Source organism: Astyanax mexicanus, chromosome 10 (genome assembly GCF_023375975.1).
Source record: "Astyanax mexicanus isolate ESR-SI-001 chromosome 10, AstMex3_surface, whole genome shotgun sequence".
NCBI lineage: Eukaryota > Metazoa > Chordata > Actinopteri > Characiformes > Acestrorhamphidae > Astyanax > Astyanax mexicanus.
In genome coordinates, this window is record NC_064417.1 from 46048590 (window position 1) to 46069478 (window position 20889).

At 36.9% G+C, this 20889-nt stretch overlaps 1 protein-coding gene across 1 annotated transcript in view; it reads right to left on the minus strand.

Moving 5' to 3' along the window:
- Nucleotides 1-2380: 2380 nt before the first annotated feature.
- Nucleotides 2381-20889, minus strand: part of sesn4 (sestrin 4) — a 30196-nt gene continuing 11687 nt past the window's right edge. Inside the window, exons 2-9 of the mRNA XM_007258651.4 lie at nucleotides 15568-15768; nucleotides 14019-14201; nucleotides 12281-12511; nucleotides 11907-12021; nucleotides 11088-11215; nucleotides 10531-10697; nucleotides 9943-10087; nucleotides 2381-8084 (exon numbers count right to left, since the gene is read on the minus strand). Of these exons, the coding sequence (XP_007258713.3) occupies nucleotides 7995-8084; nucleotides 9943-10087; nucleotides 10531-10697; nucleotides 11088-11215; nucleotides 11907-12021; nucleotides 12281-12511; nucleotides 14019-14201; nucleotides 15568-15768 (1260 nt within the window). The 3' untranslated portion in view covers nucleotides 2381-7994. The remainder of the gene's footprint in view (nucleotides 8085-9942; nucleotides 10088-10530; nucleotides 10698-11087; nucleotides 11216-11906; nucleotides 12022-12280; nucleotides 12512-14018; nucleotides 14202-15567; nucleotides 15769-20889) is intronic.

The following is a 20889-nucleotide window of genomic DNA, read 5'->3' on the forward strand; positions in this document are numbered from 1 at the left end:
CTTTTGGCAGTGTGGGCAGTGTGCCATTCTGACAGTTTCAGGCAAAATTTAAACATAGAAAATTGCGTATAAAACTTCATTAACATAATTTCTGCCTTTTGCTAAATGAATTGAAAAAATATCTTCTCTCAATATTATTATTTTTTTGCATCTTGTAACAAAAATCTGATGGTATATTGCAACTTACCTTTGTTACAAGTTTGAAAAAAAAAATAGAAAAAAAGGTTCAGAAAAAATAACTAGAAAATTGGAAGAAATGACGGAAACCCATTTCTTCTGTACTAATTTAATTCTGTAAAAATGATGTCTTAAAAATAAGTTTTACGCTGAATTTTCTATTTTCGAATTAGCCTTAAATTGTCACACAATTGAATTGATCAACGTTGCACTGACCCTCCAGACTCTGGTCCCTTGATTTCCAAATAAAATGTTAAATTTACTGATGATCAGTGATGGTTTGGAGAGACATGTCATCTGCTGGTGTTGATCCACTGTGTTTTATTATCAAGTCTAAAGTCAGTGCAGTTTTATTTTCCCAGAAAATCTTACAGCACTTCATGCTTGCCTCTGCTGACAACTTTAATAGAGAGGCAGATTTCATTTTCCAGCAGGACTTGGCACACTGTCCACACTGCCAAAAGTACCAGTTGGTCTTATATAATATTCTAATTTTCAATATTCTATTTTCATTTCCATTGACTGTAAGCCATAATCAGCAACAATAAAAGAAATAAAGGCTTAAAATAGATGACTCTGTGTGTAATACATCTATAATATATATATATATATATATATATATATATATATATATATATATATATATATATATATATATATATATATATATATATAACATTTTAAATTACATTTCTGAATAAAGTAACTTTTCAATGACATTCAATTTTTTTTTAGATGCACTAGAAGATCTTCATGAAATCTAAAGTGGTTCTTCTATAAACCAGTTAAAGCTGTATTCCAAAGAGTGTGTTCTGAGACTGCATATGAATGGTAGCTGAAACCTGGACGAGATAAACATGACCTTAAACCCGCGGTCAAGCAACAATCACAGACTTCTATAGGCTTTACCTTAACATCCTCCCCACTCTTGGCTAATGCTTCTGTGCATGGCTCATCTGTAAGAAAATAAAAGGATCTGTCACTAGATGGCACCATCGCATCAAGGGGCACCAAACAGTCAGCACAACTATTATTACTGGAGAAAATTCAACAGTTCAGCATATAAATAAGATTTTATTAGATTTTATATAATATAATATGATTATATGATACTATGATAATCACTGGTATGATGAAAATGTACTAGCATAATAATGCAGGCACATTCTTTAAAAGTGCAATGAACTTTTAATGCTTAAAAATATTTAGACACTTGAAAGAAGAAATATATGACTATAAAAAATAAATAATTTAAATAAATAAATCTAAATAAAATAAATCTAACATGCTGGCTCATTCACATTTATGGTTTTTACTTGTTAAGAATTATTTTCCACCACCTCTTGGTACCTTAATCTCAAGTTTCTTAATGAGGGAGAGTCACCTGGAATAGATTTCCCAGCATCTTGAAGGAGTTCCTGGAGGTGCTGAACAATAGTTGCTGCTCCAGCTCATCCAAATTACCATCTCAGTTGATCAGGTTTAGATCAGGGGATTGTGGAGGACAAATACTTACATAGTGTTTACTACATAATTCCATATGTGTCCCTTAATTGTTTTCATTTCTTTAATGTTAATTTACAATGCAAAAACTAAATTACAGAATGAGAAGGTGTGTCCAAACTGATACGATATATCTAAAAGGATTTCAGTCAGAAATAAAACTGTACAATATGTCAAAAACATAATTATTGTAAAAGGCTTAGGATGCACTGTTGCCTTTTAATTTGCCAATAAAAACATATAAATATACGAAAGTTACCATTTAATATATAGCGCTATATTGTGACTTTTTAAGTCAAATTTTAGAAGAAAAAAATTTCACAGTATAAAAAAATAATCAGTGAGATCCAACAATAGAGAGCAGTGCAACACTGCCCTCTAGTGGTCTGAGTGTAAACACAGCTTAAAATGAACACAGTAAATCGATACAGTATTGCAAAACAATATATCGCGATACTTCGATAATTATCATCATTTGTAACCACTGTTGGATGCAGAGACCTTGCTTCCTACACTGCCTTTTAAGTGAGATATACAAGATGATGCCTACAACAAGGTATCATCAAGCCAGCATTTCGTGTGTTTCAGGCGCAGCTTATTATTCTGGATTACACCAGTTTACAACAGACTTCCAAATAAAAGAACGTGTCCATATGAACAGAAGCACTCACAGAAAAACAAAAAACACAGGAGGCAGAAGTGGTATAGCTCATCTTTATAGAAAAAATAGGTTCATACTTCAGGGGAAACAAAATATTTTTTTGCTTTTTTGTTTGCTTTTCCATGTTTTAAGTTTTTTTTGTTGGTTCGTTTCAGTAGAATCCCTACGACTTGGCAGAAGCCATGCTCTTACAGTCTTTCAGTCATTTCAGTCTTTTCAGTCTGTTCAGTGTCCATCACTGTGGCACAAGTCCTTTAGTTCTTCCATCGGAGTGGAAGGTTCACAAAGAAAGCCCCGCCCACAAAAACAGAACAAACAAAAACAAATAAAACAGACGAGGATAAGAGTCCACTGCTGCTCTTTTTGATGTCACACAAGGCAATCAGGAAGTGACAAATCAGAACATGCTGAAGGTAAAACAGGCAAACTGCAGCACAATGCGAGATGTAGAACAGCAGCTGGACAGCGCTGACAGGTGGAGGTGGTCAGTGTTGTTGATGTACTACCACCAACACTAGGAGAGTGAATACCACCAGCACATGCCTCCTTCGATACATGTGAAGTCAGACTCCGCCTCTTTTTTTTTTCCACTGCAGCATGACTGGGTAGTCAGCGTGACTGGAGGAAAGTGCCGGATCCCCAGCTCTGATACACAAGCTAACAGATGCCTGTGCTGACCAACATAATAGGAGTGACAGGGGAGAGGAGAGAGAGTGCCATCCACCCACCCAGAGAGGGCATAGCTTACTGTGCTCTTTCGGACTCCGGCTGCTGATGGGCGAAGCAGCATGATCCGGTAATTCAAACAGTTTGTTCTTGTTTTGTTGGGTATGATTTGTGAGAACAGAAGCAGTGCAGTTCAGACAACCAGTCCACTGCTTCAGTAGTACTTCACTAGTCCTCCAGCCACAGCACCAGTCCAAGTTATTCTGACTGATATATATATGTATATTTAGATATCTGCTGAAGGCACCGCGCTTGTTTAGTCCCGTCTGTGGCTCTCTGTGATCAATACGATCAATGCAATCAACGCATCAAGAATCACATAATCCTGGACTGAAGAACACAGTCAGTTAATGGATGAAACAAACAAACAAACAAAAAAGTTCTAAGCCTGGAACTCGAGTCTGAGTCCAGGTTGTCAGCCCAAAAGTTTTTTTTTTTTTTTAGTTTTTTGTAAGCACATCCTAAAATACATCCATTGGTTCTTGTGTTCCTCTGATATGCACTTTTTAGTTCCAACAGTCAAACGTTGCTGTACTCGAATAAAAGGAAAGAAAACAACAAAATAAAACAAACAAAAAATAAAAGAACAACAACATGTACAGCTATTGAGATTCAGAAAAAAACTAAACAAAAAACAAAGAGAACAGTCACTGGCTATGGCTGCATCCCAATTGCATACTACACACAAATACTATAAAGGTTCAGTATATACCAGGGGTGGGACAATATACTGATACCGTGATATATCGCATCGTTTTGATATGTGGTAACAAATATAAATATTTTTTTATTAAAACATAAGATTCCTCTAAGACTCACACCCCAATTAGACTTAGTGTAAAGTTACTGCTTCATTACTCCGCATGGTGGCACTAATCAAATAATTAAGGTAAACCTGTGGTGAAGAATTTTGGAATTTTGTGTGTTAAATTCTGTGAAACCAAAAGCAATAAACCAATAAACCAGTATTTTATCCTCTTCAGTAAAACAGATGCCGTGAAGTAGCGTAAATAATTGTGTGGTAAAATATTGAATATCAGAATCATGTTGTAACCGTGGGCAACGTATGGTGATAATATCGTATCGTGAGATGCCCTGTGATTCCCACCCCTAGAATATACACTATACATTATATCCTGACATTTAAACCTATCTATCTATCTAGTGCGGGGTTTGGCAGTTCAGTACACAAAAAACCAAGTGTACTAACTAATTTTGTACTAACATCTGATATAATAATTCCCCCCCCCCCAAAAAAAAAAAAAAAGATTGTGATACATTGGCGTCTTGTTTCAATTTTTTGTTTCTTAAATGCACAAAAAAGGAGTATTAGGAATAAAAAGTGTCAGTCTTATGTTAGGTATGTTGATGTTTCTGAATATTACATATAATAAAAGTACAATATGTTAATAATTAACAATTAATTATTATTTATTTAGTTAATTAGAACTGTGCATATATGTTATCCAGGATCTAATAATAGTTTCTTACATGGAGTGTTCTTTTTTTTCCCTAAATATACTTAATTTTGTGGTATAAAACAAGTGATATTTTAATCCAATTTTGTTTAACATTTTTTAACACACCGGTAAGTTCCCATTAAATTTTCACAACAACTGGACCTACATTTCTCAAACCTCTTCCTAAAGACTGTTACTGTACTCTGACATGACAAAAGTCATGGGATAGCAGTATGCAGATTGATCACAAATTGTTACCTCGAATAATGTTTACGGAACGCCCACACCTGTGTAAGTTGTGAGTCAGGATTAACTGGGGTATTGTCTTAATTCTTTAGAGATGTCCATGCCAAAAGCCATATCAAAACACATAACTCTAGTGACACAGTACAGTAATGCAATGTGACATGTAAATATAAAATAAAAAATGGTGGGAAAAAAGAAAGAAAGAAAGAAAAAAAAAACCCTACACAATATCCATGTGGGTACCCATGTGTCTTTGCCACCTGTACCTGTACAGCATCAGAAAACTGTAACTCAATTCAATACTATCATGGTTTTACTCAGCAAACTACCGAGTTTGGCCTTTCTTTTTTTTTTTTTTTCTCCACAAGCACAAGCACAACATAAACATCATTTTTCTAGAAGGATCTATGGCATCAGTGTGGTGTTTGGTACCAGTGAATCCAGGCCTTGTCAGGTCATTTGTTCCAATAACAGGTACCAGTTACAGCTGCTCAGAGGCAATTGCAGGTCACTTACGGGGTTTTTTTTTGTGCAAAAGTCCAGTGCAAGGAAACAATTTGTGCAGGTCAATTACAGGAAGCATTGTGGCAGGCTGACCTTGGACCTCATCGACCACATTTTTAAAAAAAAGTATCACAGATGGCGAAGTATCAGCAAACTGTTTTGCAGATTCGTTCAGAACTGAAATTCCTTCATTTGACATACACTAGAAATGTTTCAACTACTGTTAAAACCATTACACTTAAGCTTATTCTAAACTCCACCGTCATTCACAGTAGAGGAGTGGATTTCAACATACTTTTTTGCTGCTGTTTTTTATTTAGTTCTATAAGTAAAACTTGAAACTGCTAAAATATTTAGTTTTGATCAGATTTGATGTCTCTTCACCCTTATCCATATTAATGCTGGGTGAAAATCCAGCAGTACAACTAGCAAATTTTAAAATAGGAGAAAGCAGTGACTGGATATAAGCATGGACTCAACAGCTTTTAAAGTGAAGCCACCACAGACAGGTAGGTCTAGTGCCTCTGCTGGCTGGTTGCAGTATTACGTGTAGCTCCGCCCATCCCATATGTTTCAATGACAAAACAGCCCTTTCCATTTTTTATCACATTTATCTCATCAAAACTATCTTTTCATGTCCAGTGTCCCGAAATTTCCAACATTTGTGTTTTCTCTGTGCTAATATTGAAATATATATATTTTTGTTATTCTGCAATATCGTAAGAAGGCGGGGTTTCACTTTGGGGTGAGAAGTGATTGATAGACAGTCCTAGTTGGAACAGACCATCTGCATTAGATGGAGTAGTTGAGCTGTAGTTGAGCTGTCAGGCTATTAGCTAGTTAAACATACTATCATTGATCGCTGATGATTTTTTGGTAAGTCTAAATAATGTCAGAATAAATTAAATAATGTGATCTAATTAGTTAATTAGTTAACTAGCTTTCTAATTACGCAATAATTACATTATTGACTTGATTTGAATTGAAAACCGCTGGAATACAAATTAAGAGGAAGATGGATGCTCACAAGCCAACAAACCAAGCATAAAGTTATCCAAAAGCAGTGTGTAAGACTGGTGAGGGGGAAACGTGGCAAGATGCATGAAAACTGTTATTAAAAACCAGGGTTATTCCACCAAATATTGATTTCTGAACTCTTAAAACTTTATGAATATGAACTTGTTTTCTTTGCATTATTTGAGGTCTGAAAGTTCTGCATCTTTTTGTTATTTTAGCAATTTCTCATTTTCTGCTAATAAATGTTCTAAATGACAATATTTTTATTTGGAATTAGGGAGAAATGTTGTCTGTAGTTTATAGAATAAAACTAAAATGTTCATTTTTCTCAAACATAAACCTAAAAATAACAACATCAGAGAAACGATTCAGAAACTGAAGTGGTCTCTGAAGTGGTTTTTGCCAGAACTGTATATAACAGTGAACATTATTTTGGACAAAATTTTTTTATACAAAAATGACTAATGCTTTAATAACTGTGACTCTATACACACAGTGATGATTAGTTACAAATTAAAATGTATTTTCTTTAAAAGGGTATAATTGCTTTGATATGCGATTCTATTTTCATTGTGGATTTGTCTGGCTCCACCTCTAGCCTCTAGACTTTGGTTGCAAATTTGACATTGCAGACATTTTTGGCTTATAGAACAACTATAGAACTATAGAACAAAAGTGATTAGAACTGCAGCATCCATGCTTATATACAGTCACTGGGAGTGAGACTTAAAGATCTATTTTTTTTGTATTTTTTTATCTTGCTGTAGAAGTTTGTACCTAAATGTATCGTTTTCGTTAAAAGTGCTATTAAAACAAAAGTTCTAGTTGTGTAACCACACCTCTATATTGTCTGGCTTTATGTCTTGTTCTGAACGGAAATCCAAACGAAGCATTCAGAACCTGCTGCGCTGAACATTCATCAACGTCTGTCTGTTCGCTCAGCCTCAGTAAACACTGACTCTGCTTCTGGGAGAGGTCAAAGCTGTCTGTCGTCATCTCAGCCTCAACATTCAATACTCTAGAACTGAAACGTACACGTCCTCTCTCTTCTTCCTCTCCCGTCTGCCAGTTAACAGAGAAGCAACAGCAAAAAAAACAACCATAAAAATATCATAGACAATAACATGAACACGAACAACAACCACAACAATAACAGTAACAGTAACAATAGAATAAAGGTAATTGCACATTAACCATCATCTGGGAGATGGATATTCAAACTGAAAAAAGTAGAAAATGGAGGAAAAATTAAATAAAAAAAAATACACACAGAAACACACACTCACGTATGCCCCCCTCAACCCTCCAACTTACAAACAAACACACAAAAATGAACAAACAAGGAGTTAAAGTAAAAGAACGTAATGAAAAAAGAGGAACATGCAGAAAAAGAAATAGAGATGGAGATAGAAATGATGGGGGGGGGGTAAAAGATTGTTTTCAACCTTCAAGTCACCTTGAAGACTTTTCACAGCAGTATCTTAAGTCACACTTCAGTAACCTTTGAATAAAAAAAGGAACACGTGAGATATGGATACGGAGAGATATTGCTCTTCATAAGTCTCTGTTTGGCTCTCTCTCGTTGAGTTTCCAATGTCCTTTTCCATTTCCTCTCCTTGCCTTCGGGTTAGCACTCTTCTGTACCCTCAGTGATTGTGCAACTCCTTCCCTCTCCCGCTCTCGGAGCGAGTGTCTGTGTCCTAGGCGATCATGTACTGAGTGATGGCTCTAAGAGCATAGAGCAGCTCAGCCTGAAGCCGAGCTTCCATCACTAACAGGTTCACATGGACCTGAGGAGAGAGAAAGGGAAGGAGAAAGAGGTTGTGGCGTTAAAATGAATACAGGAAGTACATTTCCTGTCTGACTACAGACAAATTTTGGCAAAGAAAAGCATGGTCAAGACTGTTTTGCCCTGACAATGCATTACGATGAGACAAACAGCTAAAGGTTATTCACACAAAGTAATTTAGCCATAAAAAAACCTTCTTTTCTACTTCCAGCGCTGTACTTTGCCTTTGCATAGCTCCATCTTTTTTGTACTGTTTTTAGAATTTTCCTTACTTTTTCTTTCACTTTACATTACATTACATTACATTTGGCAGACGCTTTTGTCCAAAGCGACTTACAATAATGAAGTACAAAAGTAATAGGAATTAAGATAAACCATTTTTAGATAGGGCTTAAAGGAGGTCGAAGGGAAATAAAGGGATAGAGAAGTGAAGGGGGGGGAAGAAGGAAATGGGGTTAGAAGTAGTTAGTGTGTTAGAGGTGTTAGGAGAGAAAGCGCTCTTTGAAGAGCTCTGTCTTCAGGAGTTTATTAAAGATAGTGAGAGATTCTCCTGATCTGGTAGTGGAAGGTAATTAGTTAGAGGTGTTAGGAGAGTAAGTGCTCTTTGAAGAGCTCTGTCTTCAGGAGTTTCTTAAAGATAGTGAGGGACGCTCCTGATCTGGTAGTAGAAGGTAGTTAGTTAGAGGTGTTAGGAGAGAAAGCGCTCTTTGAAGAGCTCTGTCTTCAGGAGTTAATTAAAGATAGCGAGAGATTCTCCTGATCTGGTAGTGGAAGGTAGTTTGTTCCACCATTGGGGAACTCTGTATGAGAACAGTCTGGATTGCTTTGTGTGAATGTTTGTTTGGCAAAGCGAGGCGACGTTCATTGGAGGAGCGCAGCGGCCGGGAGGTAGCGTAAGCCTTCAGGAGTGAGTGCAGGTAGGAAGGAGCCTGTACTGTCATCACCTTGTAGGCGATTGTAAGAGTTTTGAATTTGATGCGAGCATCAACTGGTAGCCAGTGGAGCTCAATGAGCAGCGGGGTGACATGTGCCCGTTTTGGTTGGACTTTAGACACTTTTCATACTGTACCACCCCTATTATTGTTGTTTGTTTTTACTGTGTTCTATCTCTTTTTTTTGGTGGTCCTAATGAGAGCCAGTTTCATCATATTGTTTTTGATAGTCTTTGGGACTGTCTGACTGGGGGATACATTACATTTTTTTTAAATGTTTCGGATTGACTGACCTTCATTACTTAAAGTATTTTTTCTTTATTTAGTTGAGTAGTTCTTGCTTCTCATAATATGGATTAGAATATTACTCAAATAGCTATTCACTGTATACCTGTAACTCTACCTCTACACAACTTTACAACTGATGCTCTCAAACACATTAAGAGACAAGAAATTCAAGTAGTTAACTCTTGATGAGTTCAGCACAGCTGTTAACTGAAAGCCTGAATTCCAGGTGACTCTACCTCATAAAGCTGACTGAGAAAATGCCACAATGTGCAAAACTATCATCCAAGCTACCTTACACTTTTTTGTTTACTAAATAATTCCATGTTTTTTTAATTCATAGTTTGGATAACTTTAGTATTAATTGACAGAAATAATTTAAAATATAACCATAACAGTGGTGGTTCCTGGCTTTTTTCACCTCCACTGTTCTAATACAGAAACAAGTCAGCCAGTTTGCATTGCATTGCATGTAGTTATCAAGAAGCTTCAGGTTTTAAATACTATATTGCTAGAAGAACAATGAGGCTGAACTGTTTCATCCTTGAGATTCATATTCATCAATCAAAATAACAAATTATGAATAAAAGCTATATACAAACACAGTTACACAGCAAAACAAGATTCTCTTAGAGTCCCTACCTTCTCTGATGCTTTGAGAGGCGACAAGGGATGTGGGCACAGAGGGTTCTTGGTAGAGTCTGGGTAGCAGGCCACTGCCTTAATATAAAGCTTCAGTCCACGCTCCAGTAGATGGTTCACTTCTCCATAGTCATAATCATCGTATCTGTAGAAATACAGCACAGAATATGACTGAGACAGTTATATAATTTAATTTTTTTTCTGCATTAAGGTTATTTATAAAATCCCTTTATTGTAGCGGGTTTATCCAGATACACTATTACAAAGGACACAAGCCACTGACTGAAACATAAATAGGAGTTCCCAAAAATACTGAACATGGCATCTGTTTACATATAAAAGTTCTTTCTTTTAACAGCCAATCAGCTTGAATTGTTATTCTGTGAGCAGAGGAAGGACAGTGCGTTAGAGGTCAGAGCTCTCCATGATGTGGAGATCTGCGCAATAGCAGCAGCCATAACAAGCTGAGAGGCTGGTTTCATATGACTGGAGAGAACAGTCTGTGAACAGACTTGCCTTCAAGGATTCTAGTTTAGCTTTACTGGGCTGTAGGGAGAGTAAGTGATGAGTGATGGACACTGATAGTACCTAATTCCATAGATGCAATGGATGTAGTTCCAGATGGCTCTTTTTAGATCGGGGTCATGGGGGGAAGGGAGAGAAGCCACACTCCGGAACCGGTCGTCCAGCAGATGCCCGATGTCTGAATAGAGCCGGTTTACTAACGAGAATCCGTGATCTTCCCACGAATAGTCCTGTACACAAACATACACAAGGACGTGTTACAGATTAGCGGCCACAACATTGCAAAACACATTCAAAAATGCACTAAAAATTGTAAATAAATCCAGATTGAAATAAAACTTTATAACCTTATAACCTATAAACTTTTTAACACCAAGAAAAATGCAAACTTTTCGCATTTATTTAGGCCACATTAGCAAAATAGTCCATTTAGAGCTCCTTTAATAATATCCATTATATACTGTGTTTTGGATCCTGACAAAATCAGATGTCAAAATCCAAAGTACTCTCTTTAAGGATAAGGAAATATGAAGTATAGAATTGCCTCTGAATCAACACTGAGGCACAGTGTGTATGTGCTGCTTCTCTGTTGTAACCCAATGCAGCCGCAATGTCCTCACCTGCACCCGGAATACTTGGAAATGGTCCTCCTCCTGTCGGGCGAATTCCTGGTAGCCGAAATCAGGGTCTGTGACGAAGCGGGAGGGGTCTGTCAAAAACATCATCTCCTCTTCCTCCTCTTCTGCATCTGATCCAGATGAAGGACAGAAAAAAAGCAGAGGAAAGTGAAAACAGGATCATCGTACAAAATATGCCCTGGAAATGTGCTAATTTTCAGTGTAAATACGAAGGGCACTACGTTTTTGGTGGGCTTAACAAACTAAAGCCCTATCCGGATGAGATTAGTTTCTTAGTGGGACGTCTGTGAAAAATATTTCACACAATATTTCAAACTCTTGCATTCAGACTGCAATTGAAAAACAAGAGGACCAGTGAGGTTTTTTGGCTATTTCAGTCACATGACTTCGCATTCAGTAGCTCCTCTATTTCCACTCGATGTTGTGTTCACGTGGATCTCCATGGAAACGCGCCCAAAAGTGTAATTACGATGTGTAGCAGTGGACAAAGAGACATTTTATTAAACGCGAGGAGACAAAACTTAGAAATGTGCGTCCGGACAGGAATAAAATTACCGGAGGACCAAGGAGTTCAGTGAAAAACAGCAGATAATTCTGTAATTCCTGTAATTTCTGTAATTTTCCCAAAGGACATCTAAGAAAAACATACACATCTCAGAGGACCACCTGAAAAACTAATCCTGTCCAGATAGGGCTTATGGCACCCTTACAATGGGATGAGTATGCTGGGGTTTTTTTATTTTTTTTTATACAGTTGTTGACTTGACTGTCACTGATCAGGATCCCTGGTGCACAGCCTACCTATATGCAGAAGTGTGTGTGACTGTAGGACTGGGTCTCCTTTTCTTTCTTTCTCCTCCTGAGATTTCTGAATCCTCTCTCGCAGGCAGGCCAGCTCACAGCTCGAGTCTAGAGACTGCATTATAGAGAAGATGAAAGAAAAGTTATGTAGAGTTATGCACATTAACCCACGTAAATGTACAAGAGATAACACATTTGAGTTAACCAGCATTTCTGGAGAGAGCTTGTTATCATGTAGAGCAACGGCTGTGGTTTTCACTGAACATGAAAAGCAGGCAGAGCTAGATTAACTACTGTGCCAATAAGAGCCGAACTCAACCCACGTATGAAACACAGAAAGCTACGTCTGGCTGTGGTGAGCGCTCAGCCCTTACCCTCCTGCGTGGTGTGCGTTCTGTAGGTGGTAAGGCTGTGTTGCCGTTGGCAGCGTCGCAGAGGCAGTAGCCCGGGGGCGTTCCGTGAGGCACTCTCTGGGAGGGCGCGGTGTCCGTCTCGGCGGCCGAGCCGAAGATAAAGCTGCAGAGCGAGTGACAGTGGGCCAGCAGCACCACGGCCTGGACCAGCTCGGCTAGCGACCAGCACTGCTCGCCCGGCTTCAGCAGAGCCTGCAGGACATCAGGAGGTTCAGAGTTCAGCTCAGTTCAGTTCAGTTCACTGGAGAGAAACCAGACCATGAGCGGTCCAGTCCCAGATCTCACTTTACTTACATTTAATAATACACCAGTGCGATATTGGATTACAAAGATTACTCGTATGATATGCTGCATTACCCTGAAATGAACGGAGCTGACCCACAAACTGACCCATAAAATAAAACAAAGGATGAAAAGTAGCCCTTGTTATATTGTTACATACTTATGTATTTGAAACTTGTAATTTATTAAAGCTCATAAATACTAAGCATCCTTCCCACAGTGCTACACACTCTCCTAGCCTGGAGACTGCAGATGGCTGTCTAAAAAAAGGTGCATTGGCTTACGTTTTGTGAATGTTTTTGAGAATTGCATTTTCAGGAAAATGTTAAGTAACATTGTGTTTACCTTCCTAAAATAATCACCTAATATTTTTTTTGCCCAAATTATCTCCTCATGATGATGCATAGCCACCTTGGGTAAAATTGCATACAGTTGATCAGATCATTTGATTCTACCCTTTAGGATAATGGTCTATGTCAAGAGTATGAATTAAGCTGATTTATTTGAACTAATCAAAATATAATTTTAATAGTTTTCCAAGATGGAGCTTCATTAAACTAATCTCTACATTTCAGGGCTCATCCCCAATTGGTAAGTGATAAGATTTTTACTTTTATAAAGTTTACTTCTTATTAATAAAGGCTGTAAATATTGCATAGTTGTTTAGTCTTTTTTAGTCAGCAAAAAAAGCAAAACCCATAAAGCTAGCTGGAAATGCTGTGCAGTTTGAGAATGTTAAATGTTAAAACAATAAAATCTTTTTCAATAAAATATTAAATACATTTTTGATAAGTATTGTTTTTGGTTGGTTCTACTTAACAACTGTATAAGAAAATATCATAAACCATTGCTCCTTTTTAAATAGATATAACAACAACTCATTTGATATAATGTCAAGAATAACTGCAACATTTAAATTACAAAAATAAAGATACAAGGTTTTCTGTAACAGTAACGATATGCAAAAAGTTAATTAATAGCTAGGGTGCAGACTGCTTGCACTTGAGAAAAAAATCTGAAGCATATCAGCATATTTCTACTGGCTACCATTACAATTTTAACTAAATTCTAGTTTCAAAGTGCAGTAAAATATTTGATAACTTGCAAACATTTAAAATACCATATAGTTTGTTTCCTTTATTTATTTTTAGGTATTTCAGGTTGGTCTGTATGTGTTTGGCAGCAGTAATGTGAGATTAACTGGCCTGAAACTTGTCAGGATCAGCTACAGAGGTAGTTTTTACATGTTAAAATAGATTTCATCATCATTTAAATGAATGCTAAATTTACCAAATATTCAAATTGTATTTATGCAGCTCCAGTCTGTATAATTTATTACACTACCTAAACATACATAACCGTTCCCCCACACAGCACCTTTCCTTAGTGATGATGTGCACGGAGCACTCTGCCCTACCTGGATGTGGGAGTGAGCAGTGAGCCACGGTTGGTGAGCCAACACTTTGTTGATGTGGTCGAGCTGCTGGAGGCGAGGGGGCGCTGCTTCCAACCCCTGCAGCCACAACGGGTCTCCCCCCACCCGCAGGAACTGCGCCGAGTGCAGAGACACCAGGTAGCTGCAGTGATGCCGAGCTGCAGCCTAAAACACACCCACACAGAAGAGATATCATTTATACACGTACTTCTGTTCGGTGTTTTGGCAAACTTGCATGACGCACTGCACATATAAACCTGCTTATGAGACTTTCTGTGGTTTCTTTTGGTTTCATAACCCTCTATTCTGTGCTATTCTGCGAAGTGTAGAAACAATATATGCCCTTGTAGAGTTGTACCTGGGTCAATGACAATTTTAGAATCATAAAATAAGAGTACCTTTTGCAATAGTTGAAACATTTCAAATGTGCACCCATAACCAAGCTATATATTTTAGATTGATTTTACTGTTCATTCAAATAAATTGGCTGTGGCCTAACAAAATGGCACGTGGTGAAATCAGAATCAACATGAATTAGTTCCTTAACATGCTAAACATTTTATACAAGTTCTTAATAGTGTAACATGTTTATAAATAAAGTATTTGCATTATGTAGATTTTTTGTAAATCTCATTTTTATCTTTTATTCTAATTCTATACATTTACAGTCACCTTCTGAACTGTACTTAACATACTCATTTCTCTTCTAAATCACATAAATCTGATAAAATTAAAGTTTTAAAAATACCAAACTATATCCTGTATCAGCCACAGATTTTTTTGGTATATTACTGCTTTTATGGTCAGACCATGTGACATTTTGGCATTTTGAGTAACAAAACATTTTTTGTAAACTTAAAATAACTAACTGTTAATAGGAGAGGTAGAACATATTAGGAAATGCATTGAAATGTACACACGCAAGTCCCATTGCAGGAATTAATTAATCTTAATTAATCTTTAGAAAAAAAAAAAAAAGTACATTAATACTAAAGTCATCCAAACTATGAAAAAAACATATGGAATTATTTAATAAACAAAAAAAGTGTTAAACAACCCAGAATATATTTATTTATTATATTTATATTTTTAAAGTAGCACATCTTGCTTAGATGACAACTTTGCCATTCCAGCTGAGAAAAATCTGGAATCTTGGAATGTATCCTCAAGTGTAGTTGCAGAGACCATTAAAATGTTATGATGAAACTGGCTCTCATCAGGACCAGAAAGGAAGAGTAAGAGTTACCTCTGTTGTTACCTCAAGCCTCGTGTTATGTTAGGCTTGATCAGTGAACACAGGTTGAGTCAAAAGTGGCAAGACGCCCTCTTTCGGCACCCCGGATAAGAGCACCTAAATGCTTCACAGAGTATTTTTGGTTTGTTTACTACACGATTCTTTATGAGTTCCATCACAGTCTGGATGACATAAGTATTCATTTACATCATTTACACCACTTCGTTCCTTGAATTTGCCCTGAAATACAGTAATATATCAGCAGAGGAATGGACACAGGGTGGTACATCCTCTTACCATGATGGCTATGTAGTGGCGGTAGTGATGGGGCAGTGGGCCGTCCATATACAGGATGTAGTGCTGGGTGCGCAGGAAGCTCTCCAAATACTGCGGATGGGAGGCCATTTGCTGGGATACTGTGTCTAGACGCCCCCTGCTGGCCAGAGCCTTCATGCACAATGGAGAGGCTCGTTCCTTCTCAGAGTTCACCTTCATCACCTGCACAGGGCAAAACACAAAACTGGCACCATGAGATACAAAACACTGCAAAAGGCAAAGGAGAGCAGCATACAGGTACAAACTGGTTTGATGAACCTGCAGAGACGTCCTAGAAATATAAAGATAATTACTTTTATTTTGTTACTCCTGTAAGACAAGATATTGGAAGATATTTTATTCCAAGACATTTTAGACCATTTCTATTGGTTTATTCATTATAAATGAACTATGAATGATATAGTGCCAAGACTAAAACGACCAAATTCAAATGTTTAAAAAAGCAATACAAAACACATACTTAATTTTGGTGTTTTGGCAAACTTGCATGACACACTGCACATATAAACCGGCTTATGAGACTTTCTGTGGTGTCTTCTCGGTTCATAAACCCACTATTCTGTGCTATTGTGAGAAATATAGAAACAGTAAATGTCCTTGTAGAGTTGTACCTGTGTCAATGACAAATTTCGAATTTTAGTTAGCTATATATTTTAGATTTTAGTGTTTTGTACATTTGGCCTTACTAAATGTCATATGGTGCCACCATGATTATTTATTTATAATACAAAACACAGAGATACAAGGTTTTTCTGTGGCAGTAACCTTATCCACAAAAAGTTGCGAAAAAACAAAACTTAATTATTAGCTGTAAGAGATCTGTGTACAGATCTCTTGCACTTGAGAAAAAAATCCAATCTGAAGCACACCAGCGCATTTCTGCTTGCTACCATTAAAAGTAAACTATTCTGCTAAAATCTAGTTGAAAAAGTGCAAAAAGGCAGTAAAATCGGAAAATTTGCAAACATTTAAAATACCCTACTAACCCAAAAGAGCCCATGGTGAGGTGTTTGTCGCAGACCCTTTAAAAGATGTGGAAAGTTCCCTACAGCATTCTGTCAATCATAACTCATTAATACTCATGAACGTAACACATAATAAACATCCTGAGAGCATCATTACAGCACAGTGTGTGACTCTGCGTTAGTTTATCTGACCTTATTTACAGAATGTAGGAGTGCTTTGGGGTAAATCCTGGAGATAAAAATTAAACTAGCTCCTTTTAAAAGTGTATTATTAGCTTCTACAGGTCTGTAACAACCATTTACCCATTTAAACTCTTTATTGAAATGTTTTAGGTTCCATTTAACTAGTTCTGACATGAATTCTACAACAAAAAGTTAAAATACAAGTTATGAAATTGTTGTTTTCATTTGTGTTACATAAGGATGTTAGCAAAAAAACCCGATGAACCTGCAAAAATGTCCTAAAAAATAAATATACTTGAATTACAAGAAAATAAATCAGATTTTCTGTATTTTAGATGTTATATTCTGTCTCTTCAGTAAGAAATGAAAGAAATGTCCAACTTCTCGCTTTCTTTTTTCCACTGCAGGCCATGTTTCTCAGAGTTGGCTGGGCCGTTCTGCAGCACAGCAACTGGCTCCAAATGGAGCGTTATAAAATGGTAACGGGCCACGACTCCGCCGTGGGTAATAAAGCTTGTCGGCCTCTAAGGAATTCTCTTGGACTCCTGAAAAAAAGTGATGGAGGAAGAAAATAGAAGCAATACCAACAGTAGCATTCTTTGAATAATTCTTTGGTTTGGGGGGGATGAAGGGAAAAAGAAACAAACAGGACCTCTGCACTGGTCCTGCAGGCATGTAGTCAGACAGAGGGAGAGCGGGCAGCGAGTCTGGAGTTGGTCTTCAAGACAATAGCCAGACAGACGGCTGTCTACCGGGCTGTCTGGTTCACGCGCTCGAGATACTTCCAGTCAGTGAATTGGGCAACAACAGGGAGTCTGGCTTAAAAATCCTCTCTTTCAATCCTCGGCTCAACACAAAACCCTGATGCCTGGTAATACCCAGCAGAACCTAATAAACAGCAAACAGAAAGGGTTTCACTTCCTCCCATTTACAACCTTCCCAGAATACCCTGTTGTAAAATGTGTTCAGTATTAAGATTATCTTATGTAGAAGAGAGAAATTCAGCAATTCAGTATGATGTTCAGTACTGAATACCAGAATTTAAAGCAGCATTATGTACCACATTTCATTTAAACTGCAGATTCAACATCCTATTCATGCTTTACTGACCAGTGTCAAGTACAAAATAGTGAAGTAGTGTCATTTCCCAAATTACGATTAATTACAAACGTGTTGTTTTGTTTTGCTATGTCACTGGCGTTAAAATGACAATAAAACTGATTATTGCAAGACTTTTTTGGGTCAATATCCACCAAAAACTGTGTAATTCAAGTCACATGTGCAAAATCCTATAATATCAGTGACATTGCTGTAGAGGGCTGCACAATATCTTTTTTTACTGTCATTGCAATGTACACATGCACAAAACATGCAGAACATGCAATGTTTTGTGCAATGTCAAATTATATTTTTAAGTTGCTAATATGAGTCATTTAACCCATTACTACCAGTAATGCTGTGCTGGAGCCAAAAAAGAAAGTGTTTTCTACTGAAAAACAACATAAAATAATTCTGATTTTGCTATTTATAGGTTTATGTTTGAGTAAAATGAACATTTGTGTTTTATTCTATAAACTACAGACAACATTGCTCCCAAATTCCAAATAAAAATATTGTCATTTAGAGCCGTTATTTGCAGAAAATGAGAAATGACTGAAATAACAAAAAAGATGCAGAGCTTTCAGACCTCAAATAACGCAAAGATCAGAAAAGTTCATATACATAAAGTTTAAAGAGTTCAGAAATCAATATTTGGTGGAATAACCCTGGTTTTAAATCACAGTTTTCATTCATCTTGGCATGTTCTCCTCCACCAGTCTTACACACTGCTTTAAATAACTTTGTCACTCCTGCTGCAAAAATTCAAGCAGTTCAGTTTGGTTTGATGGCTTGTGATCATCCATCTTCCTCTTGATTATATTCCAGAGGTTTTAAATTTGGTAAAAATCAAAGAAACTCTGCTGCCTAACCAGACATCCACTCTACTGTGACACTCAGCACTTTTAGCTCAACACATGAAAGCAAATCCCATATTAAAAAAAGTTCCTCTTCTTCCAGTTACTGTTCTTTTTAAGGGGGTGTTGAGAAATGAACGGGAAAGTACACTCATCGAGCAATTTATTACGAAGAAGTGTATAACCACTTACTGACAGAAAGGCTACAGTAACTACCTTAACCACCCTGTATTAGTGCTGGGCAATATAACCTCAAACCAAGCATCATGATTAATTAACCATTATACCACAGTTTACCCTATATCCCACAGTTTCAAACACGCAATGTGGTTGGATGAGAGAGGTATTGTAGGAGTGCCAGTATTGCATAATAATGTAAAGCTCCCAATACAGCAATACTTACAAGGGAAAAACTTATAGTTATAAATCAGCCACTGGTCATTGATGAGTAGGGGTGTAAGAAAATGTCAATATATGGAAAGTAGGGGTGGGCGATATGGCCCTAAAATAATATCACAATATTTCATGGTATTTTCCCAATAATACTCTTGGCTGAAAACTGAATAAAAAAATGAGAGAATATAATTCAAGAATAAACTACTGCAACAAAATAATATGTTATTTTATTATTGCATACAATATAATATGGCACACCCCCAACTGAGATATTAAAAAAAACACAAGAATTTTATCAGATTTATAACAAAGGCAAATGATCCAGAATGGCATGATACTAATAATGCATTCCAAATATCTACACACATTCAGGATTAAAGTAAAATAAATGATACTGGACAGATATAATCTGTCTCTAGTAGATATATAATGGAAAATGAGAACAGTGTGAATTTTTCTTTTGACAAAAACAGTAAAGTAGTACCCTGATGTGATAATTAGGGGTGGGTGATATGGCACGATATTTCAGGGTATAATATTGTTCACAATATTCAAAAATGTTGGTGATATTATTGCATACCATACGATATGGCACACTTAAAGTTCTTAAGTATTGCAAAATTTTGTTATGCAATACTGTATAGTAATTCAGGAACACAGTACAGGTATTTCATTAGTTTGCATTTAAAGACTGACTGTAGACAGTGTTTTATTTAGTTTTGTGTTTAAACCACGAGTGCTAGACATATCACATCAGTGCTAGACATATCACCCTAGTATGGAGGCATTATTATATACAATTATGTCATACAATTTTGCAATATATTGCAATTTACTGAACTGTAACCCCTGCATTGTGATATGTATCATATTGCCAATTACGGCTGCACAATTTTTATTTTTATTGTTTCAGCATAGTTATCGTTATGTGCGCATGTGCAATAGTCACAAGGCTAATTTAAATCAAACATGTTTTATTATAACAAAATATTTCACATTTTCTCATTTTGCATGATTAGAGGCAGATTATTTCTGCCTAATATGGTTATTTTTTCTAATACTGGATACACAGAGATAACTATTTAATTCCAATACCATGTATATTTATTTTTTAATAAATCTGGTAAAATTTCTTGATTTTTTTTTAAATCACAATATACTGTGTATCAAAGCACATCGAAATATCGCAATGCCAGTTTGCTCCAATATCATGCAGCCCCACGGCCAAGTTCTTGCCAATATACAGCCCCAATTCATCAAACTATATTTTCATAAATACTGACAAAACTGTGGGCCATCAACTCCTGACACACAGTATATCAAATGGGTTATTTCATCTACAAGACCTCAAGTTCCTCAAACTAGACAATAGAGAGGATGCTGCTAAGGAAATGGAATATTTGTCATGTCTTCCTGTTCTCACGTGAGCCGTGAAGGCCGGTGCTGGCCCCGTGGTTGTGCCCTGGGCTTTGGGCTTGCTGTCTGTCTGTCTGGCTCTGAGTTTGGCTGAGGGGATTAGATTAGTGAAATCCTGTCCTGTACACCTCCAGTTACTACACTTCCCCTGTCTGTCTGTAGAGGAACTTGCACTGTCTGACATAAGCTTACATCAGTGAACGAGACGGCCCAGGGAAAATACATGAACTTCAGGCCAGAGTAGATGGATGATCTAAATAAATTCATTAAAATAAATAAATTAACATTAGTCCTGTATTCATTAGGCATGGGAACCACACCATATTATCATAATGCGGTGCAGACAATAGCTATGATTTCATGATACT